At 38.6% G+C, this 25,071-nt stretch overlaps 1 protein-coding gene across 1 annotated transcript; it reads left to right on the top strand.

Moving 5' to 3' along the window:
• The first annotated feature begins 46 nt into the window (after positions 1-46).
• TUBG1 (tubulin gamma 1) lies at positions 47-20,068 on the top strand. The gene is made up of 11 exons (XM_072403979.1): positions 47-246; positions 2,627-2,739; positions 6,238-6,405; positions 7,224-7,292; positions 7,380-7,459; positions 8,729-8,855; positions 8,946-9,032; positions 9,582-9,731; positions 13,691-13,843; positions 14,411-14,572; positions 17,248-20,068. Exons 1-11 carry the CDS (start codon positions 198-200, stop codon positions 17,443-17,445), a joined length of 1,356 nt encoding a protein of 451 aa, XP_072260080.1. The 5' UTR covers positions 47-197; the 3' UTR covers positions 17,446-20,068.
• Positions 20,069-25,071: the final 5,003 nt, after the last annotated feature.

Raw genomic sequence — 25,071 nt, 5'->3', positions numbered from 1 at the left:
ACTCAGTCCAATCAACAGAGAGGACACGCCTTCATGTTTGACAGGAGACTTTCCGTACAGTGACGTAACCTGCGCGGCTGTCCAGTGAAAGATGGCGGGCTTCACAGAGTAGTTCCTGTGGCTTTGTTGTTCCGTACAGTGACGTCAAGCCGCAGTTAGAGGAGCAGAGCGCGGGCGGCGGAGCGGTATAGAGAAGCATGCCTCGGGAGATCATCACCCTGCAGCTGGGCCAGTGCGGGAACCAGAGTCAGTATTCTCCATTCATTGACATTCTGCGGTACTGACAGCTGTGTACTGATCTGTTGCAGCTTTGGGCGGGTTTTCAGGTGTTTGGACTTTTTGGGGGTAAATTAGAATTCTGTGCAGCTAACAGGGGCATCAGATGGAGGGCAGAGATAATCTATATGTGTATGGGATCTGTGCTCATTCACTTAGTAAAATATATTCCTCTTATTGTGTGATACTTCCCCAACCTCTTAGATTGTAAGCTCTTCGGGACAGGGTCCACTCCTCCTGTCTGTTAATCTGCCCCATGGAAGCCATTCATCTCTCATTACTTTATACATCTTAAATTGTAAGCTTGTGCATGCCTGGCAGAGTTACAGACCTGGATCTACCCGGATGGCATTGTTGTCCCATATTTTGTACATCTGTCATCATTATTATTGTATGAGCTTAAAGTAAAAAAAGCTCACCGCCCCTCGCACCTGTGATAGATCGCTATTCTTTTACTTTAAATGGCCGGGGATGCACATGTTTGTACGTTCTAACATAGAAGGTAAAGGTTAGGTGAGTTTGTTTTATTGGAGAAGAAACAAAGCATATTTCTTACATTAAACATATATATATTCATAGTTTGCTACCTCCACTTTGAGGTCTCTAGTGATGGCATTCAATGTATTTGTATTTCACACACCTACTTGCAGCCAAACTATTTATCAGTGACCATTGCAGGAGATAAAAGCCAACTAAACCTTCTGTTTTATTACATTTGGGTTGATTCATTACAAAAATAAAAGCAGCCACAGCTTGGGTAGAAAAGTCTGATCTCTGCCAATATACAGCAGAGAGGGACCCTTGTTCTCTATGTGGAAGCAGCAGTGTCTCTGCAGAGGAGTGACTTGTTCTATAGCGATCTATAGTCTACTCTGGTGGGAGTTGGTTTGTTGGTTGTATATCTGCAGAGGTCTGAAACCAACACTTCTATATCCCTGCAGTGCTCACTATAGATCCCTGTAATGTTTTGATGGGAAGATCTAATAAGTATGTTGTTGAATACAATAGATTTGCAGCAGGTACATACAATGGACAATATTGATTATACAATTCTTAACAGGGGCACCTTAAAGACAAACGAGCAGTAAAATGCAGACTGCCTAAAATATGTGGCCACATAATGTTGGTGCTATATAAATACTGTATTATAATAATAATTCCCATAATTTATAATCATGTAGGGGGAAGAAAGTAATGAGGCTTCAGGTTCCTGCTGGCTATTAGATTAAACCAGCTGGCAATTAAACACTTACTGGGGTGTAAGGAGATCCAATAAAATTGTATCATGAATCAGCACAATTATTTGTAGCACCTTTGTGCCGGATTACCAATAAATACTTTATTCTCAGACAAGTCTTTAAGCTAAAGGGGTGAATATCAACTAGATAAGTTGATGGATGTTTTTGTTTTCTTATTTGTGGCTGATTCTATACAATGAAACTACAGCTACAAATTGTGACCAGGCAGGTCCTTTATTGCAGGAGGGACAGGCAATGTCTCTTCTGCCATAAAATAAACTTGCAATGTTTTAAATACCCTCATCTGGCAGCAGGGTGGCTCAGTGGTTAGCACTCTGGCCATTTCAGCGCTAGGTCCCAGGTTTGAATCCCGGCCAGGACACTATCTGCATGGAGTTTGCAGGTGCTTCCCATGTTTGTGTGGGTTTCCTCCAGATACTCCGGTTTCCTCCCACATCCCAAAAACATGCAGTTAGGGTAAGTAGCTTCGGTCTGTACATAAATCTGCTCAATGTCAGATTACAGTCTCTGGAAATAATGTGTTTTGATTGTTTCCAATGACAGATGAACAAACAAGCACTGTACACACAGCACTGTTCTGTTCTTTAGAGAGGCGAGGCTGAGCAAGCATACTTGATTGTTCCCGATCAGTCATTCGGGGCAGATTGATGAACAATGGGGGGACCATTTTACACGCCTGATTTTCAGCCAAGGTGAGCAAAACTGTTTATCCTGGCTGACAATCATCTGATGTGTGTGTAGCTTTAAAAAGATTTCCAAACCGATCAATGCATTGGTAGGTTCAGAAACTCATCACATAGTAAGTTGTATGACATACATACATACATAGACATACATTCCTACAAACCATGCATGTGTATGTACATTCACTCTGCAGGATAAAGTAATCTGTGTGACTTTACTTCATCTGATGTATTTACTAAATTGAATTATAACTGATTGATTTCAGTTTTTTTATCTAAGTATAGCTCCTTAAAATGAATTCTAACAAATCCTAATTCTTTTGTTTCCTGCAGCTGACCTATATGCAATCATTTTCTCTGAGCCAAGCGATGGATATGTTTATAATGCCTCCTTTCATCTCTTTACAGTTGGGTTTGAGTTCTGGAAGCAGCTGTGTGCAGAACATGGAATCAGCCCAGAAGGGATTGTGGAAGAATTTGCAACTGAAGGCACAGACAGAAAGGATGTGTTCTTCTATCAGGTGACGGCAGGTCCTCTTATATGTACACTTGGTAGTGGGAGAACACCGCTAACTAAATTCTTGATGACAATCCCAGATCTGTTCTCATTTTGTGGATCTAGCAGGCCGCATAGTGATCTGTAACACAGGAAGCGTGTTGTACAATCTTATTGCCCTGTCGGCAATATCGACTGTGAAATAAAATGTTGAATATTGCTGAGGAACAGTCACAATAATTAACAGTAAATTTACATTTTATTTGTCTAAAATTGTCTGTTCAATTAGGAATTCTGTTCAACTATGCATTCTTGGTATATTGTGCAATACAGAGCATGCTGCATTGTTGTGCATTACATTCACCATTTCTTTGAAATATAAAAATCCCAAACAGGTATAAAAGAAAGTGAATAGTTCCTATTTTTTGATTTTTAAAATTTAAAACAAGGCTTAGTTTTGGAGAAATCTTTCTATATAGTCCTCTAAAGCCAGCACTTCCCTGAGTATCTATGTAGAAACGGTAGTGACGCACTACAGGGGACTAAGGTTATAGTAAGTATGGATGACAAAAGACATAAGTCCATCAAGTTCAACCCCTAGGAAAATAAACATATCCCCGATATAAAACCCTATGAGACAGAGGAAGCCAAAAAAAACCCTGGTACAATTTGCTTCAACGGGGGAAAAATTCCTTCCTGATTCCATGAGGCAATCGGATGTTCCCTGGATCAACAGTCACTGGTATTTTGTACTCTAATGCCTTAATACCTTTAAGTTATATTCTGTGCTTCTAGAAAAGCATCCAGCTTTTTCTTAAAGCAATCTATAGTAGTTACTAGAACTACTTCCTGAGGGAGCTGATTCCACATTTTCAGATTCGATTGAGGCTATTGGAAGTGTGAACTTCAGCAGATGAATTATTTAAAGAGTGGAAAGCTATGTATTTATTTTTTTATTTTGCAGGTATACCAGATTGGATGTTCTCTCTTTAGTTTGTCCATTTAGTTTTGGATATGTTCTAACCACTAGATTCCCCTATGTCAGGGTTGTATTTGTACCTACCAGCTCTCTGTCCTTTAGCCATTCAGAAACTCTCTTATCAGGACACACACAACAGTGACTACAGAAATACTTTGGCCCCTTTTGTTTTTATAGTCCAAATCCACAGGGTAACTTGCTGCTCCTGTGCACTTCTCCTGGGAGCAGTTTTTTGGGTTGGACGCATTATTTGACAAATCCTCTGTTGTGTGGTTTCTGGCACACATAACCTGTCTCTTCCAGGTACTGTGCCACAATCACAATGCAAATGCAGCTGCGTGCAAACACTTTCACAAAGTGCTGCCCAACTGCTTCCATAAATGACGGGGGTTGGGAATGCGGTTGAACATGTGTAAATACGCTGTGCTTTATAGCAAGTGTAAACAGGGCCTCAAGCGGCTTCTTTTAAAATTTACTTTAGAATTTGAAAAAATTCTTATTTTTTTTTCCTGACTTAGGAATAAATTAATGTGCAAATGCATGAAGGAACAAAAATGTCAAAATGAAAGGTTAAAGCATTTATTTAGGCTCAAAATATCCCAAATATACCAAAATTGCAGATCAGAATGAAAGGCTCAGGTATTAGTGAATGTCCTTGGAAGCTAGCTGTGGTCTTGCTAGCTGACTTTAAATGAAAGGAAGGCTAGATACTTTAAACATCTCAAGATGGCTTTTTTTCAAACCTTCTGATAAACGATTCATAGTTATTAACCTACCAGCCTTAGTTTTCTTCCCCCCATTTTCCTGATGTCAGATTTTCAGACGAGGAGATCCACTGAATAAGGAAATGCTTTTAGTTCGGAGATACTGTACCACAGAAATGATTTTTTGTTCTTGACACTAATTGCTGGAGAAGATTCCCCTTGGCTCTGTTTTAGGTGAATGTCTCAGTGTGTGGCACTCTATTCTAATCATTTGACAGGAAACCTTTTGTCTGCATGACAGGGATTTTAATTCATAAGGAAGGAAGTTTCAGATACATTCTATGTTCTTAAAAATACCCTGGCACACTACCGTGCTTTTATTTCTAATGAAGATTGATTTCAATAAAGTTTACATAAAGCAATAAGAGTGATGGATTAAAAACCTCAACCCAAACTCATAGCATTAATATTAAAAGGTTTACCTTGGCCTTATTTGAACCTGCTACTGTTTCCTTAAAGCTGAACTCTAGGGACAATTTTCTGTAAACGGATTGCAAAATTTCTGCCACAAAATTTCTGCCACAAAGGATAAAATGGCACTTTGTGCTGCAAAATGTATTTAAACATCCTTCATTTACGATTTTCAACATAACAAATACATAGCAATAACTTACACATTTATAGGAGGATTGTACAAACTATACAAAATATAACAAAATCAAATACAAAAAGTTAAAACAACAACAAAAAGATAAAATCCAGTACCATCAATGTAACCGGAACAAACTGTGCTCTAATAACACAAAGCAACAAAAAATTGTTCTTATGGAGGAGGGGAGAAAATAAAAAAGAGGGAGGTAGAGAGGAGTGAATAGGCTTACCACAATGGGTCAAGCTGTTGTATGACCCTGAAGATGGGCGTCCAGGTGGTTTCTGTATTTCCTGAGAGGAGGTAAATTCAGACCAATAATACCTGGTGTTAAAAAAACTTTCTACTTGTACCTCTGGAAGATGAAATAAGATCCTCCATTCTATGGATCTCATGGATTCTCTGGAACCACAGGCGCACTGGGGAGGCCAGTTTTCGCCAGTAGGCAGCAATACAAGATGAAGCTGCCACTATCATATGTTTAATCATGGAAAGCAAAATGTATTTACAAACACAGATGTTACCTTGAAAAAGTAGTAGTGACATCATCAGTGCTTTCTGCACTGGCCGTTACAGACTGCTTGCAGAAAACTATGGAAAGTGCAGGTACAAGACCAGTCACCCTGCATAAGAAGAGAGGGCACCAGTGTCTGGTCTGTATAACAGGAAACTTCATTTCCAGCAAAGTCTTATTCTAGATTGCTGTACAGATCTAGTTGAAATACGTGGAGCATACCAATAAATAAGGACACATATCTTATATTTAGGTCCCAGGGTCTTAAGACAAGTTCTTCTACATAAACCCACCCAATGCCCTAAACTACCCAAATCTGAACAGTTATCAACCCTGTTTGAGTTGTCTGTAAAGTTTTGCAGATCCTTTAGCATTTTGAATAAATGAATACATTGTTGAACCCAGAACTTTTTTTAAGCTAGGTGGGAAGAAATCGTAGGTGGGTGGCACCCCCTGTATTGTGACTCTTCATAAACCACCCAAAAACAGCCAGGTGGTTACTGAAAAATGCGGTGGTGTTCCCGGCTTAAAGGATCTGGGGAGAAAGCTGGAATACAAGAAGTAAGATTCCATTTTTAGTTAAAGAGGGCCAATGAAACCTTTTGCTTTTGGAGAAGCTGCTAAGTAGAAATAATATTCTAGCTTTACAACTAAGGCTTGCGTACATTTGTTTTTAGGCCGATGATGAGCATTACATACCCCGGGCTGTACTCCTGGACCTGGAACCACGAGTAATTCACTCTATATTAAACTCTCCATATGCCAACCTCTACAATCCTGAGAACATTTACCTGTCTGAACATGGTGGAGGAGCTGGAAATAATTGGGCCAGTGGCTTCTCACAAGTAAGTAGTGATTACATGTTTTGTTTCAATCACTTTTATTGAGTTTTCAGAGAAAAAATAACAGATAAACATAACAAAAAGAATCAGATATACAACACATACATCGTATCGAACATAACAGTGTAGGCTTCGTATGAACAGACATATAGTACCAGGAAGCTGCATATACCCAAAAAATTATGACAAAAAAAACATAACAGTCCCAAGGGGGTGATATGGCACATATTAAACCTGTACAAAAACAGCTACATATCCGCTAGCGGAAGCGTATGGCACAGGGTGGAAACCAATATTTTTAAACAACAGAGAAAATAAAAACAGAGACAGACACATATAACAAAGCAGCCCAGGGGAGAAGGGGGGGATGGGAGGGGGGAAGGGAATGGCGATCGATACAAAAGTGATTACATTTTTATTACAATTGGAATGCTATTATTATTTATTTTATGCTTGCAGGATAAAAAACAATACTTGATCATTTCTTATTATAGAGGTTCTAGATGAGGCACTTTTTGTTGTGAAGTATCTACTTTTTCACTTGTGATCCAGTATTGGCACCCTATGCTTGCACGGACATAGACAAACGTGCAACTGGTGCTGGGGCAAGTTCATATGGACAAGGAAGCTAATAAAGGCTGCAGATCAACGTACTGAGATTAAAAAAGGGCAAACAGTGTTATATATAAGCTATTTAGGATGCTATTGACAACTTCTTTGTGCTCTATAGAAAAAAAGGCAAAAGGAAGACATTGATTTTATTTGTAATAATATTGCTGGTCATGTTTTAAAGCACAATGTTAAATGTCCTAATTTTACAGGGTGAGAAAATTCATGAAGATATATTTGACATCATTGATCGAGAAGCTGATGGCAGTGATAGCCTTGAGGTGAATGTGCATTCCTTCATCCGGTAATATAAAATATGTGCTAAAAAATAATGGTTAGGTAACTAATATGTTTCTGTGTCTGTACAGGGGTTTGTGCTCTGCCATTCTATTGCTGGGGGAACAGGTTCCGGTTTGGGTTCTTATCTCTTGGAAAGATTAAATGACAGGTAAGCAGATATTTATTGAATACTGACAAATGGTTTTGACACAACTTTTCCTTGTGGCGCAGCCTCTGTACAGTTTTTGAAATATTAATCATTGTGGGATTCTTCACACACATAAAAAACATAGAACTTGACACTATGATCTCATTCTTATTCATATCCTCTGAACTGCAGGTCTGTACTTGGTTTTAAGGTGATAAATACTTTGTTATTTGTTGGTTCTTGGTAAGATCTACTTGAACAACATCTGTATTGGGTTCTCCATTATTATCAGTGCTTTGACTGTGCAGAGCAAACTTTGTAAAAATCTCCTTATTCAATTTTGTGTATTGGAATATTGTGGCGTGGAAGGGGGGCAGTCCTAAGCTGGAAAAGTTAACTCAGGATTTTCAGATGTTGCATGATTGCTTACATGTGTTGGTCCTCTAGTACTATCTACCTTCTGTTAGATAAGATTTTATATAGTTTGGTTTGCAAGAAAATACAGAAAAATATGGCTTAATTAGTGTTAGGCGTATTTTTGTCATGGGAATCCTTTAAGGTCTTCATTTCGTGTAATATTTTTGTCATCAGTAGGTGCTATGCCATGAACAGCATGTCACACCTTACCGATTCCAATTGGTCCAAATAAAAACATAGGCCTACCTTTTGTTAATGTGTTGCCTTGCATTAAAAGCATAGGCATGAATGGGCCCCTGGATTGGCATTGGGTATGTGTTAGAGACGTGAAAAGGAGTGTTTAATGTTTGGGAAAGTATTTACAGTTTTTTGGCTTGCTGAATCAAAGTGCAGGACAAAAAACAATTTAAATGCAGAAGCTCTTTATACAGAAAGTCTATGTTTATAGAACAAACAAAGCTTCTGCTTGATGTTATTACCTGAATGCAGGACAAATCCTAACTTAAAGGATTACCTCTAATGGTTTCTTGACACAGACATCTGTTGTATCCTTTTTAGTTTTGCCAGCACTCAGCCTTTTGACTCAGCAGCAAGCAGATAGAACATCAGTCCGCTTCCTCTTGTCATATGGGAGAAACTCTAGTGATATATAATACCGTCATGTCAGCCAGTACCTCACACCTGGCTTACCGTGCCTTGTGTCAAATGTATGAAGGATATTACATAGACACAGGAATGTTTTCTAGATGTTCTCTACCAAATAAAAAGTGTTCACTTACTAAAATCTGATCCAATAAAAGTTATTGTAGAAAACTTTGAATTAAAACAATAAGATGAACAAATTTTCTATTCTCGTGTCTTTTCATTGCCCAGATATCCAAAAAAGCTAGTCCAGACATATTCTGTTTTCCCAAATCAAGATGAAATGAGTGATGTGGTTGTGCAGCCATACAATTCTCTACTGACTCTAAAGAGACTGACCCAAAATGCAGACTGTGTGGTAAGATAACACCTCTATTTTTACTGAAGTGTTTTTATTTTTTTATTATTTGTGTGTGAATAATTCCAACCTTTTTTTTATACTTTCTAGGTGGTTTTGGATAACACGGCACTTAACAGGATTGCAACAGACAGATTGCATATACAGAATCCTTCCTTCTCTCAAATTAACCAGTTGGTGAGTAAATCATAAATCACTAGAAAGGGCCCATACCACAAAAAAAAATAAAAAGATGCAATAGGTGCAAAATTATCTTAATTATGTCTGAAGCCTGGAAAAAACAGCACATTGACATCTAATAAGATAAATAGATAAAGGGATAGATAAAGAGTAAGTGCCAGGAACTTGATACTCATTGATTACTGATTTCAAGCAAGCTGATCCTTCCTTTGAAGACATGGGTTCTCTTGTGTAACTTAATGAATAAAAAATGAGATTCTAGAAAGCTTGTGGGAAACCATTTGTTTCTTATGTGTCACACACTGTCCTTGAAAAGGCCATAAGACACTGGTTCCAAGGTTTTAAATCCCAGGACACTACCTGCAACCGAAAAATATACTGATGGGTAATTGGGGGCTCCCCCTTATTTTGGCCTAGGCCTATGTTAAGGTTTGAGTGTTATGCTCTCGGTTTGAGTGTTATGAATACTCTATGACCAGCTGTTCCAAATAGTAAATTGAAATTACAATGTCTTACTCAGTGTCTGTCTTTTTCTGTTTATTTTAGGTTTCCACCATAATGTCAGCCAGTACTACAACCCTCCGATACCCAGGGTATATGAACAATGATTTGATTGGATTGATTGCTTCTCTCATCCCCACACCTCGTCTGCACTTCCTAATGACGGGATATACTCCATTGACAACTGACCAGTCGGTAAGAAGTCACATTTAATAACATTTATCCACAATCCCTGGTTCTTCAAAATATTACCATTTAATATCCTATAGTCTCCGTTTCATCTAAACCTGTCAGTCACTAAACTTGTAAAAGTCCTTCCCAAAAAATAGGCTCCACAAAGGACTTCTTGTGTACCTTTTGTAGCCAGGAAAAGCCAGCAAATTTCCATTGCTTGGGGCAGCACAGTGGTGACAGAATCACCTCCTTCTGTTGTGTTACTGCCTCACCTACAGAAACACTGCACGCTATCGTTTTTCCCTTGACTTTATCTGAGCAGGGCAGAAAGACACCATGAAGTTTGTGTTTTAGCAATCCTGGTTCCCGTGGGTTGTCACCAGCAACATAACTATAATTGTGCCATGGACCTAAGACCTTGACTTTTTTTTCAAATCTGAGCAAGTCTAACCCCTGACAGTTTCTTTCCCACTTACAATTCCCATATTCAATGAAAGCATTGGTATTCAGTGCAATTTTTTAGGCTGCCCTAATGTGCACTAAAGCAATGCAGTAGTGTACATAAGATTGTGTTTACTATTCTCTTACACATTTTAATACATTTCCTCTAAATCCAAGAGAACACACATGTATTGATGTGCAAAGCTTATTAAATTTCAACATGCTTAAATACACTTCTATTAAACATGTAATGCTGTCCATTCACTCTCCACTGCACTGTGCAGGTCATTTAAAACATTTTATGAGTACAAATGACTAAAGAGTTCCCACCACCATCCTTTTCTTTGGCAGTAAAAAAAATTAGCCACATAACAAAAAAAAGCTAAAAATGTTAAGTTAAATATTTTTCCGGTCTTGGCTTCTGACGCTTTCGTGGCGTATGTGATGTCATGCCCCTGCCTCCTGGGCACTCTAAATCCCACAAGAATGTACCGTGGCCATTGCAAAAGTACACTCTGATGGGATAATAATTCCCCAGCTATCCCAGGAGACATTGGTAAGGAATGTGGCGTCACTCACTCCTACCCGAAGCGCGCATCTAATTTTACTTTGGAATTGGCAATTTGCTGGCAGGAAAGTAGACTTTCTATTTTTATTGGAAGTTCTTCTTTAACTGCTGGATGAATTAACTATTGGCCGCCTTCCAGGGGAAATAGACCAGGCCAACCTGCTTAGGCAACATGCACATTTTAGTGAATGTTTCATAATGATTGTCGTGTGTCATCTGAATTGATTCTGCAACTAATGCTTCTTTCAAATGTGCTACAACAAGCCATTAAACCAATCGTTTACTCCCTGCATTCACCAAGGACATTCCTAAGGGAAGCAGATTGAAAAACCTAATGGAATACAAGAGGGTACTCGTGTGTTTTACTGTCAATCTCTATACTCTGATAGCCTGGCCTTCTAGACTATTTTTATCTACTTGCATGCTTTGCTCTGTGCTGTATAGCTGCTTAGTGAATTAAAGTCAACATGTGATTTTTTTTTTTTTTTTTTTTTTTTTTTTTTTTTTTTTTTTTTCTTCCTCATTTTGATATCCTCTTTAAACATAGCAATATGTTTGTAAAACACATTTCAGCAAAACCAAGGTGGGTCACTGGAAAGTGCTGTGTTGATACGTAGAATATTTTCCTGGGTTATTTTTTAAAACGTCCTTTGCTGTGTAGGAAGAACAACACAGGCTAGACAATGGTTTCCCTTAGCAATACCCATTTTTACCTTAATAACCATTGGGGAAAAACCTTTATTTGGTGGGTAATTAAAAAAAATTCCCTTTTCATATTGTAATGTGTTTAGTGCCAGTTTATATTGATGGTCAATGGTCTCGCTACATTGACCTCAATAGGAACAAAACGCCTTTCTTTGGCTGTCCAAGGGAGTAAACTCCCAGCGTCGACAGCTAAAATAAATAATTGCTTACTTACCTGTGAGACGAGAGGAAAGGGTCTACTAATGCCATGCTGCTAGCTCTACCAAGTGGCATTGGTGCTAAAAGTAGTAAACTAGTGATAGTTCACCTCTGTTTAGGTAATCTCTGAAAGGACTTTTATGATGGAGATAAAACCCTCCCACCCGTACCCTACAAACATTATGTAACTGAGCTTAAACAGAAACTTCTATATGTACTAGAAAGCTGTAATATTTTCAATGTGAGTTGCTCTATATGCACATGCAGTATTAGAATGTGAACACTAGAGGGCGCCGGTGTCATTTGACATAGAGATGCCAATGAGTGACCCAGGGAATTGTTCGAGTTTAGGCAAAAAAAAAAAAACTTCCAACACATCAATTAATGATTTGCTTAAATATTTACTTTTTATATGGTTTTCATCAAACTGCTATTTAATGCCACTTTTGAAACTTTACCCATATCTCGTTTTGCAAAAAAAAAAATAGGGGGGGGAGGAGGAGATGCCACAGCTAGTGGGGGTTTGTGGTGTTTGTTTCAATCACCTGTTTAAAACTATTGCAGCTTATCCCCACTATAAAAGAAAAAATGGTGAAAATTACACCATTAAGCTTATTGGTGTTTCTGTTCGCAGCATTAAATGTAGAAGCTTCCCTGCTTGCTCGTGTGCAGAACAGAGGCTTGATGGGGGGAGGGGGCGATTTGCATGACCTGCAGAAGAAACCTTTTGCTAAACACAGCTGAGGTTGAGGGTGATCTTACGGACTGAGCTGATCTGTAAAATCTTGTAACTCTTTAATGACCAAGACAAACGCTGCAGTTGTTTCTTTTTGCATATCAAAGCACAGCTTGCTCCAGAAGGTAATTTTTTTTGCTTTAACTTACATTGAGTATTTTATATAGTAACTGACAACACGCTGCCTAATAATATGTTGAGAAAACCATCTGTCTTCATTGCATTTATTAAAATAATACATACAAATTCAACTTAATCAAAAAGTTACAGTCCCTATCTTGTATGTAACCCGGGGACTACCTGTACCTTCACTTTTAGATGCCTGTGCTAGGGAACAAAATCTCTCCCCACTTAGGTAAGTCTGGAAATATTAAAATGAGCAGGTTTCTAAAAGTTGTGAACAAGTTCTGTTCACTGGTTTTGGAAAAAAAGTGAATAAGCCCTCTAGAATACATCTGCTGATAATGCAAGCACTCTGGGTGCCTCCACAGGTAAGTAAAAAATTAGGGTCCATTTATCAGATTGAAATGTACCCTGGAACAGTGTGATTGGTGGTGCTGGATGCAGGGCAGTGTTCTCCCCAGCCCCCTTTAGCTGGGCGCACCACCCGGCATTTTTCAGTAACCACCTGGCTGTTTTTAGGTGATTACTGAAGAGTTGGGTCACAATACAGGGGCTGCCACCCGCCTACAATTTTTTCTCACCGAGCTTAAAAAAATATCTGGGTTCAACACTGCAGGGGGGGTAGAGGATGTTGCCTTCAGGAAGTACTCCCCCTCCCTCTACTCTGTGGTAGCTAATTTTAGGAAGCGCACACAGTAAGTGGAGGAACATCACCCTAATGGGAACCCCTGGCCGGTTTTGTCCCTACCTCACCCTTCCCAGAGTTCACACATAGTTTACCCTGGGGTTGGGCTTTAAGGTAAATGCAATGAATGTGTAGTAATGTTTACTGTATAGCATTCTTAGATCACCGTATTCTTTTTCTTCTTACCTGGAATTGCTGTTTGCTGTGAGTGTTTTATCTTCTGCATGAAAAAAATTCCACCTGGTTGTGTTGGGTGGATGTTCACATTTTAGTGCTCAACCCAAAGCTGTTGATGCCTGGGCAGAAGTGTTCAGTGTCAGGCTTCCTGCATTCGGAGTGGAGGAATTTTAAACATGCTCATGTGTTGGGTTCTCCATCCAAAATGTGTTGAGTTTTCTATGAGTGGGAATGTGCTATGTTCTTTGCCTGGTGAAGGATAATAGATACGTTGTGGTGTTAGTGATTGTATATTGCTGCACGGTGTACTGTGAACGGTATCTAATGTCTCCATAATCTGTCTGTAGGTGGCTAGTGTACGGAAGACCACAGTGCTGGATGTAATGAGGAGGTTACTGCAACCTAAGAATGTCATGGTGTCCACAGGCCGAGATAGACAAACCAACCACTGTTACATAGCAATACTGAACATCATCCAGGGGGAGGTGGATCCTACTCAGGTGGGTAAAATATGTCTGACTTTATTCTTTTTATATAACAAAATATACAGCAAAGCTGGCCTTAAAGAGGCTGTTGGGATTTGGGCACAAAGAGCTAGCCACTTTCTGGTCCAGCGAAGAAATATAGGCATCAGGCATCTTATGGATAACTGTACTTGGCGTCTCCAGTGCCAATCTCTCTGTAAAGCCTGCGTAGTTGGAATGAATTTATAATGTTCATGAGATTGTGTAAAATGTATAATAGGTGCATTTTGTCTTCAGCCCCGCACTGCATTCGATTTGCCTTATTATAGACTTGTATGGGAATGCAGTACCCATTGAAGTAAGTAAAAGCCTCTTGTCACAAGTCAGAATAGTGCATCCCTAAACTGAAAAGCTGACCCAATGATGGCCATTCTGAAGCAGTACTATCCATGTCTTACAGCCAGGCCAAATGTTTCAAGTTGTATTGATTTTTTTTGTTTGCTGAATCCAGATTGACCTTTGCGCTAGGCAGTCCTTCATCACCTGATTTAAGGCTATTTTTTGCTTTGCTGTCTATGAAACCAGGTCTATTTTTTCTGTTAGGTACACAAGAGTCTGCAGAGAATCAGGGAAAGGAAGCTGGCCAATTTCATTCCATGGGGACCAGCCAGCATTCAAGTAGCGCTTTCAAGGAAGTCCCCATACCTCCCATCTGCACACCGTGTCAGTGGGCTAATGATGGCCAATCACACCAACATCTCATCGGTAAGTAAAGCCTAATCACACCTTTTCTGTTGTATGTAGTTCTGGAAAATGTCTGTTAGTATCATCACAGGTTGCAGCTACTGTAATAAAAATAAAAGAATGCCTGCAAACAACAAAATGTCCTTGCACATGTTTTATTCTGAATGAAAGGTACAGTTCTGGACAGTCATGTAACTACTGTATTACCAGGTGTGCACCCTTTTATAAAGTTACACCCCATTTCTCTGTATCTTCATGCTGTCACCATATCCATATGGATGCACCATTGTATATGTAACGGGAGCTAGGTCTATCAGCTATACAAAGTATAAATAAAATTAAACTTGTCAACTGTTCAACAATTATTCTAATAACTCAGGCTGTGTTGTATCCGATAGAAATGCTGGGGAGCTAGGGGTAAAACACCCCTACTAAGGTAGTTGTTCCAAACTTAGGTCCTGGAATGCACAAGCATTTGCAATGGGGCCTCAAAATCATCTGTAATAGTTTTCAACTTGACTTTATATCTGCTTAATTTCTGTACCATACAAGTAAACTGTTCCTGCCATTAATAACCACAAAAAGGGTATTCAAGTTCTCTAAATCATCAGAGGAATGGATACAATATTAGTCACCATATAGGTATAATGCGGTGGTATGGGCAGTATTATGTCTTACTACCTGCTCTATCTTCCATACAATTGTAGCCATCATTCAAGCACAACATTTTATTGACCATTCATGAGTATAAAGTATATTAAATTGTAAAGAGCATTGCCTTATCTTATCACCATATCGACTGGTGCACTGATTCCATTAGCTTGCATTTGTTGCTAAATGTAGCCGATGTAGGAGCATTAGTTTAGATCTGGCATGAGTTTCCATGTCCTTCATGTAACCTAGACAAATTGTCCAGAGTAAATGGGAGAAAAGCAACGAGCAAACAGGTTTCTCCTTAGTCCTATAAGGGCCTTTTATTGAAAGGATGTTTATGGGCCATTGTTGCTTTAATAAATAAGCCATTTTTATTGATAGTAGTTTAAAAATTTCACATAATAGATGACTTGTCATGATGCTTGTAGAATCTGGCAGTTGTCCCAAAAAGCAGCAATTGCAGCATTTTCTGTTTACCACCATCCTCTTAATGACATTTTTCAAATGCCATTAGTTGTGTAGTCACTGAGATGTGTGGTGCAATGCAGATATTAAAAAATCCTGTTCAATATTCTTTTCTACTGCTTGTAGGAAGGAAAAATGCAAGCTGGTCATATAGTCAGTGTTAGTATAGAAAACGTGTGCCTTGTCATCACATCTCTTTATAAAGACATGAATAGGATAAATCTGGAAAGATGAAATTGAAGCTTATAAATATGACAAGGAAAAAATTACATCTTGGGAATATCTCTATAATGTGTCTCTTTGGAGGCGGAGATCCCACTAACTACGTTAAAGTAAATAGAGAAATCTCAATGCATCTGCTGCATTTACTGTAAATCAAGCTGGTAAAGGAAGAATAAAATTCTGTTGACTGTAGATTGGTATGGAGTGCATGGATTTGGCTGCAAGAGTTCCAGCTAGCTACAAAACCGCAGTATAGGTACATTCCCAATCCCAAGTTCATCCTTCTGGCCACTCTGGTTCCCTACATTTTTTTTTATTTCTCCCCTGGTACATTTTCCAGAAATCTTTAGGTGGGTCACCTATTGGCAGGTTCTGTGTCTTCAAATCTTAGTGGTATGAATGTAGACTGCTGCCTAAAGGGTACTAGTCTGTAGAACTCCTGAAGTCTTCAGGGATTTTTTATGTTTTTCAATAGTACCAAAGCATTAATATGTGTACTTAAAGTTAGGTCCATAAATATTTGGACAGACAACTTTTTTCTAATTTTGGTTCTGTACATTACCACAATTAATTTAAATGAAACAACATTTTTATGCAATGAAATATTGCATAAAAATGTGAGAAACTAAAGCCTTTTTTTACACAATCACTTCATTTCAGGGGCTCAAAAGTAATTGGAAAAATAAAAAGCTGAAAATAAAATGTTCAATTCTAATACTTGGTTGAAAACCCTTTGCTGGCAATGACAGCCTGTAGTCCTGAACTCATGGACATCACCAGATGCTGGGTTTACTCCTTTTTAATGCTCTGCCAGGCTTTTAATGCAGCGGCTTTCAGTTGCTATTGGTTTGTGGGCCTTTCTGTCCGAAGTTTAGTCTTCAACAAGTGAAATGCATGCTCATTTAGTTCCTCACATTTTTATGCAATCTTTTTGTTCAACCCACTGAATTAAAGCTGAAAGTCTGCAGTTCAACTGCATCTGAGTTGTTTCTTTTAAAATGAATTGTGGTAATGTACAGAACCCAAATTAGAAAAAATTGTCTGTCCATATATTTATGGACCTAACTGTATGTGTAATATACCCTAATAAGGTGAAGATTCCCTAAAACTTAGTTCTGTGAGAATTGATTTCTACAACTGGAACTATTTTACAAGGGAATTGCAGGAACATATTGTTGTCTTGAGAAAAACGTAAAATCCTGTGCAAACTGTACAATACAAAGTATAATTGCATAACATGTATGCTTTTTATATGTCAAAGGATTTGTAATTCTGTTCAACCAGAGTTACACATTTTGTGTATTATTACACAGAACTGTATATTAATGTCTTCTCTTTGTCTTTTTGACACCCAGCTGTTTGAGAGGACATGCCGACAGTATGATAAGCTGCGCAAGCGGGAAGCATTCTTGGAGCAGTTCCGGAAGGAGGACATATTTAAAGACAACTTTGATGAGTTAGACAACTCCAGAGAGATCGTCCAACAGCTGGTAGATGAGTACCACGCTGCCACACGTCCAGATTACATTTCATGGGGCACTCAAGACAAGTGAGCACAGCCGCAAAGACACACAAAGCACTTGGACAATTAATTTATGATGGAACAGAGGATAACCAATAATACAGAACATACTCTGATCCAGATGAATTTCACCCTGCCCATGAGAAGCAAGTGTCCAGACCACAGTTCTACTGACTACCCACAAGACATTGCAACTTGTCACTATTGTCCATGCCGCTAACAGATGGCTTCAAATCTTCGTGATTTTAGATATGCGATGAAGCCATTTAATGCTTGTTCACTGACTGAGTCCAGGCAGACCTTCCATCTTCAGTTTTTCAAGTTTTCACTATTAAACCGTATGGTAATCAAATCCAAATGGATAATAATTAACAGGGTGTTTGCACATTTAAATGTTTACCTAAAACCCAAATGTCAGTCTGTGTACTTTCCATGTATATCTTTTATATAAAGATTCACAGAAAATGGCTACACCATGTGTAGCTGGTCAGCCATTAAAAAAAAGTTAACAAATTCATAAGCCCCAAGCTGCACTTTAACAACACGTCTCTGAACCCTGGGCCTTATTACTTCCTCTTTGTAGTGAACAAAAATAAACAGGACTGCGCATCAAACTTTACTGAACTAAAACTCCATTAAGGGGCTAAACTCATCAGAGCGCATCAAGTGGGGTGTCTCTGCCGATGGTATAGTAAGTTTTGTACAGGCAGCTGATAGGCAGTGGTGTGCTGACTTTAATATGGTGTCATCAAATTAATAGCTGCTACATATTTCTGGAGACCTTGGTGTGGCTTCTTTAGACATTATCGTAAATGTGTGCTTTTGAGACATAAAGGGAATCTTTTAGAATGGACATTTGGTAAATAGCATTGCTGACATGTTTTTGTTGTGAAGGCACGGGCTCTGCTCTGCTTGCTTGCTGATTTGACTTGGAACCCGCAATTGCTTGTTCCAACACCGTCACCAACCAAGCTGTAATGGAAAAATAAGGATGACTGCCCCCAAAACATTCACCTTAAAGGAGTCTGTAATGGCAACTCCTATATAGCTATCCTGACAGACTTTGTTAAAAAGTTGACCTGTAGTGTAAATATAATTCTAACTACACTTCCACAATATTACAAATAGTTAAGAAAGCCTGTATTAAAAATATATAGAGTAGGCTTTCCATTATGACTTTAATTAGAAAATACGTATGTGTATACATATTTTCATGTGTATGATGTAAATCCATGTTCTCCCCAGTCACTTTTAGTCAGGCGCAGTTCCTCAGCTTTGAATTCCATAATGAATTAGCCAATGAGCAATTGCCCTGAGTGCTTGAATTTCAGTACCTCCACATGACTACATCATCAATATGGACATTTTCATTGAGAAGGCAAATATGGCTGTGGAGCGGCCATGTGAAGGTAGAGCTGGCTGCGAAGTTGTAGATTGAAGGAACGGGAATAGAAGGCACTGTCATCACTCGTCATGTCAGTGCTGTGTGTAGTTGGAGGAACCTTCTAGTCTCTTCCGAGTTGTCCTGTGTGGGAACGGTGCAGGGCTGTAAAGGTAGTGAGTATGTACAGAAGGTGTGATAGAGGGCATACAGTATTGTATGCTTGCCATGTAGGGTATTGTTATTATAGGGGTATAGTATGTAGCTCAGGGGCAATTGTTGTATTGTATAGGGGTAATCATGTTACAGCCCAGTCTTGTATTTTCAGTCTGCACCACCTCTACTACTTTTTCATGCCACCTGGCTGTAAAATTGTCTGGGGAGAACACTGAATAATACAATATACATTATCTTTATTTATTAAAAGCAAAATAAAAACAAGTAAACCCATTGGCTCTGCCTCGCCCTGGTCTGCAACTTTCAATTCACCTCTCTGCGTTTACTGGTTGTAGTGGTGCCGTGACTTTGTGTGTACTGACATGAGGGTCTACTAGTGCCAGCAGAGAGGTGAATTTTGGACAATTGGGGGCGCATTTAAAAAAAAGATATGCTAATCTGATAACAGATCACTGCTTCTTTGATCTCTAAATCCACATGCACCTTTGCCAGTTCATCACGGCAAAAAAGTAATGATATCCATTGGCCCCTAAATTAATAGCGATTAGGTCTGAGCACACAACAAAAATGTTTACAGATGTTCCATATAAAGATTTATTTCTGCTATTTAGTTAGTTGAGAGGGTTTTTCTCTTTCTCAATCGAAATATAAAAACTTATGTTCTTGGTAGCAGTCAATGAATTGAATTTCATAGATAACATTTTAGGTTGTGTTTGTTTTCTCCTGACACAATGAACTAAATTGGTAAATATTAAATTTATTTAAACAAGCCTGTAAGTAGTTCTTATATTGCAACTAGACATTTGGTTAGTAGACCAATTTTCTTCTTATTAAACATGTTGTCTGTGTTTCACACATGAACATGGTCTTGGGATTAGGATTCTCATGAAACAGATGTGGGCACGGAAACCTGTAACTGTCATGTAGAAAGTTGTCCTTTATTTTAGGTAATATATAGTAAACTATACACATATATATATTTGTATGTAAGACTTGTGTATTTGAGGTCTGCCTGGAAAGATCTGTATTTTCAAGCACTCTCTCTACTCTGTCATTGTAGAATTATTCTTAATAAATAAGATTCGCAGAAAAAAAACTTGTTTGCCTTTTTTCACTTTTATGTCTTGGCCTAGTTTAGTGGAATGTTATTTGGCATGGGTAGGTCATTTAGCTAGAAGAACAAAAAAAAATCTAGAACTTGCCTGCAAACACCAAGCAATTACAATGCACAAATCTATTCAGTTAAATCTCCTGCACATGATTTCATTGCCTAGTCATTGTAGACATGGCATGGCAAGAAAAGGAGTTTGGGAAACTCATGGAAAAGAACATGAAAACTAGAGGAGGATACAGAAACCATGGCTTCTATAGCGAAGAGCTGAGCACTAAGAGCAAATATGGAAACAATTACTTCTGTAGCCTGGGGTTTGGGAACACCTAGGACAAGATAGGGAAATGTGTTCCCAAGACCTTCTACTAAAGGAAAGCTTTAAATTCTTTAGTGTAGGGCTTGGGAGATTTGAGCAAGATAAGAATCAATGTCTTTTAATGTTTTCAGTATCTGAAGCGACATTCTATTGGTAGGATCCACAAGTAGTGCAACAATGTGACTCAAAATCTGAAATTACTAATGAGAGTCTACATCATATATGCAATTCGTGATTTTGCCAATAAGTATACTCTGAGATGAAGCAGGTATTGCCTTCTGTTTAACATTTTAGCGGCTTTGAATGCATCTAAAAATTAAAGAAAATTTTACATTTTTGTAAATGTAAAATGTTTGCTTGGTTCAATTGTGATAAGTCTTTGGCAAATTTGGCATGCCAAGGGTTAGGCAAGGGCCACCACATAAGGTATAAAAGACCCTATGACCAGCTGTTGCTGTTACACTGATATTTGTCCTTCCTCTGTATCCTTCTATCTTTCATCTCTCCCAGCAGGTTACAGGCCCAGCCTGACTCATGTAGCTCTTATTCTTCCCACTGCCTGATTCTTGGAAGCGAACTGCTGGCAGAAGGCCTGGAGATCAACAGAAAGTTATTTGTTCTCCAGCTTTTGTTCCAGAAATAAATTCCAGGAAGCCTGTTTGGCAATCGGATGGTGCATAATATGCATGTATAGGACAATACGGATTAAGCGTGCATTTACATGATTGTATGTAATATTATTAGCTATTGCTGGACGCTTCAATCACCTTGTAAAAGACATGGCCATGCAGACATTCAGGCTATGAGACTCCAAAGTAAGCTCTACGTGTTTTATATTTAAATGTCACAATGCCATTTATAAAAGTTTCCATCTGTAATACATTTCATGTGTGTTCGTTATTTCCTGTTATATGCAATTACATCTCTTTCCAGCTATAATTTAACTGGTTGCCGGGTATCTGCACGAAGACAAAGAAATTAAACTAAATCTAATAAAATGTCAAATGCAGTGCAGGTTAGTGCAACTTCAGGAAATATGTTTAAGTATGATTTTTTTTTTTTATTATTTGCAATAGTAGGTGGTATCTACATAACATGGTTTAGGTTTATGACTGTCAGGAATAGGTTACTCCGGGGGGGGGTTACTGGTAATATGTGACACCATAATGCCTGAAAAAAGAGAGAATAAAAGTATTAAAAAAAAAAAAAAAAAAAAAAGCACATTAAAAAAAAAATTAACATTGTCTTCCGGCTAGACACATGGTACACGGGGCCAATTTCATCTTTCGTCTTCTTTCAGTCTTGCTGGACAATATGAAGAGCGGTGATTGTGTGATATATATAGATTGCACGTGCAGCGCTCCATGCCAGGGGGCTGGTGACATGACCCCTACACTCGGAGGCTTAGTCTTAGTGACACTGGACATTAGTTATCCCAAAAAGCTGAGGACATGATGTAGAGAAAAAAAAGTTACAAATGGGGGCAGCTCTGGCTAAAAGGTATGTGTTTAAAAACATAAATTACCTGAAACAGGTCTTTAATTAAATCAAGCTGTCAGCATGTTTTACAGCAAATTTTAGCACCGTTTGATGTTTTCTGAAACCCTGGGGTTATCTGTTTAAACTTGCAGCCAGCACACCTTTAAGATCTCCGTTCAACACTGACAAAATAAACCTAAAGGGAGCTTTAAAAGCTTTGAAGCTTCCTGTACACATAGCTGTGCAGCTTAGACTTCCCAAACTAAAGCCCACATGAAAAAGACTTGACTCCTTCTCCAAACTTTGTTCAAGGATTCTTCATCACCTTAGGATTTGCATGAGTGGGGCCAGGGACACTGGTTGTGCTGCTGGATAACTAATCCTGTAAAGCAAACAGTAAAACAAATCAATGTGCAAAGCAAAGTTTGTACACTTCTATGAAGCATACGGTAACATTAGAAAATGTGAGTATCCCAGCACGGCATTCATAGCGTAGAATAACATTAGCCTAAAACAGGGAAGGGATGGCAGATTTTAGCCTGGGGGTTGGAAAAGTAACTAGATGAGCCAAGTTGCCACATTAGTTTAGGTGTATATAGTAATTATGTGGTGCAGGCATATTCCTGGCTGACATCTCTATGACCTGTGCTGAATAGCAGTTTCAGGCTGCACTAGTGTTCTCAGAGCAGTTCTTGTACTAAATGTTGCCAGTATATAAAAAAAAGTGTGTTAAAACATTAACAACAAAGTATTACATACAGTTTTGAACACCAAATGGAACGTTAAAAATCATTAACTGCAATGTATGCTAGAACTTTAAAGCTAAGTTCCTCAAGGCAATCATCAAATGTGGTGTTCTCCAATCTTAGGTGCTCACTTTGACCCAATCAGGCAGAACCCTTTACTAATGGTTTTCACAGGCGTTTGCTTAAGTTGATGCTGGTTGCATTTTTTTCACTTTTATCTTGCGTTGACCACAATTCTTCATGAGATATCTGCTTTCCTTTGGTTTTATGCCAAACCGCTAGAAAAAGCTTTTCAACTGCAGTTTATGGAAATGGTTCAGAGACGGACCACCATGAGATGTTATATCAGGTCTCCCAAAATAAAACACCATAGGAAAACGCCTGTACAGTTTCTACTGCTCCAATTTGGTTCGGTGATAACTTAAGCTTAGGCTACGTACACATGTGCACTAATTGTTGTTGCAAATGATCTTTCATGATCCTTTCCAATGGCAAACGACTGCACAATGCATGAATGAGTACATACAGCCACGTTCTGCTCTATGGAGAGGGAACACGACAGAGCGGCACCCCGCTTCACTCTTCTCCCTTCACTTTCCTCATTCGTCATCTGTGGATCCGGCAGGACGAGCACTGTACACACACCAGATTCTCGTCCGATATCAGCCCTGAGACGATTTTCGGACCATTTGATGTGTGTACGTAGCCTTGGTTGAGGACTGGTTGTAGCAGTTCTGCTGTAAAATAGAAAACACTGATCTCAATTTAGCCTTACTCATACCTTCACTTGGCTAGAGCAAAGTTTACCCCCCACATCTAAGAAAGAAAGTGATGACGCTTGTTGTTCTGCTCAAAATATGTTATTTTTGGCAAAAAAAAACAAAAATCCTTAGGAGTATTTGAAAGGATTTGGAGTTAACCGAAAATACCCAAAGGACAAATATTAGGAAGTTTGAAGAATGGCTTCATAAAATTATTCACCACTGACTAAAACTGACTAATATATCTAACAATGCCAAAATGTGGAGAAAGTCAGCAGATTCTCCATGACCATGGAAAAAATGGAAATGGGATGGAGGCCCAGATTATGGAGACTAACAAGTGGAAAAGTTTCAATTGTATAGCCAAACTGAATATTGACTATTTCAGCTACTGCATACAAGAAATGAAATTTAGGATAAGCAAGTTCTGCTTTATACATGGGAAAGTTGTAAGGTTTTTATAGGAGTAAAAAGAACTGACTTTTGTTAAAAAGACAAGAGGTGTAAGAGAGAAAACATTTTGGAGTATTAGGACAAACATTTTGTTTACTGAATTGTCTCTGTCCATGAGATTTGGAGAAAGTTCTATCCAATAATTAAAAAAAAAAGTGTTAACCTTTGATAGGTAGTTGTACTGATACTTAAATTTGATATATTTAAATTGGTCTACTACTTGAGGTTTTGAGTTTTAATAAACTGCTGTTTAGGATAAAAAGAAAAAATCATGTTAACATAGAAAGTACCAAAGCGGGTAAATATTTGTAGAAGGTGATGAAGGAATGGCCATACACTGCCTTAGAGGTTTAGGCCTAAGTCGAGCCTTTGTGCACATCAGGACACTCCATACAAGAGGTAGCGCAGGGTTCTGTTTAGATCAATCAACAGATTTCAGTGCCACAGTATATCTTCTATCATGTGATGTGTTCATGAAGCCAATCAAAAGGACCAGGTAAAATGGTGGACGGCAGTTCAAAAAAAAAAATCAAAATAGACTAAAAATAAAAAGTATATGTTTGGTTGTGAAGTTGTATGTACCAACTTGTGTGTGCATTTCAAAATTCCATGGTGCTTGTGGAGAAACTCACAACTTATAACAAATGCATTACAGATGCACCAACACATACTGCACTGACTGTTCAGCACAAGCCCCAAGGCAGGGGTGTCAAACTCAGGGCCATGGGCAAAATCTGGCCCGCACTGTAATTATATTTGGCCTACGAGAAAATAATAAATGTCTAATAGAGCTAGACCGCTGGTAGATAATGCACGCAATGCTAATACTACAAATCCCAGAATGCTCTGCTGGCGCACCAATCAGGACCCACAAGCGCCCCATCCTCTGTTGACGTTCATTAGAGACCTTCCTCAATTGTTGATATGTTTTCAATAAATATCAAGGTTTGCCCATGACTTTGACTTTGTCAACTTTGAATTTTTACTTTTGGCCCACTGCGTATTTCAGTTTGACACCCCTGCCCTAGGACATGGGTGGGCGTCATTCAACAATTAATACAACTGCAGCAATTCTATAGCAACTGTTAAGAATTCACCCAGTTGTCATGGTACACACTTGTTATGGCTTTGTAATAATATAAAGTCACTTTGCGAAAAGTCAAGATTTGCATATATTTGCAGCCTACATGCCTGGAACTAATGATTATTTTGACTGTGGTTTTGAATGACGGT

This window comes from Pyxicephalus adspersus, chromosome 3 (genome assembly GCF_032062135.1).
Source record: "Pyxicephalus adspersus chromosome 3, UCB_Pads_2.0, whole genome shotgun sequence".
Lineage (NCBI taxonomy): Eukaryota > Metazoa > Chordata > Amphibia > Anura > Pyxicephalidae > Pyxicephalus > Pyxicephalus adspersus.
Note: the sequence above shows the minus strand (reverse complement) of the source record. Positions and strands in the feature narration are given on the sequence as shown.

Excerpts from the sequence above, each read along its gene's own strand:
- TUBG1 (XM_072403979.1), top strand. The coding sequence starts at position 198 with ATGCCTCGGGAGATCATCACCCTGCAGCTGGGCCAGTGCGGGAACCAG. Across the intron at positions 247-2,626 it reads GGGCCAGTGCGGGAACCAGA|TTGGGTTTGAGTTCTGGAAG; the intron begins GTCAGTATTCTC and ends ATCTCTTTACAG. Across the intron at positions 9,033-9,581 it reads TCTCTCAAATTAACCAGTTG|GTTTCCACCATAATGTCAGC; the intron begins GTGAGTAAATCA and ends TGTTTATTTTAG.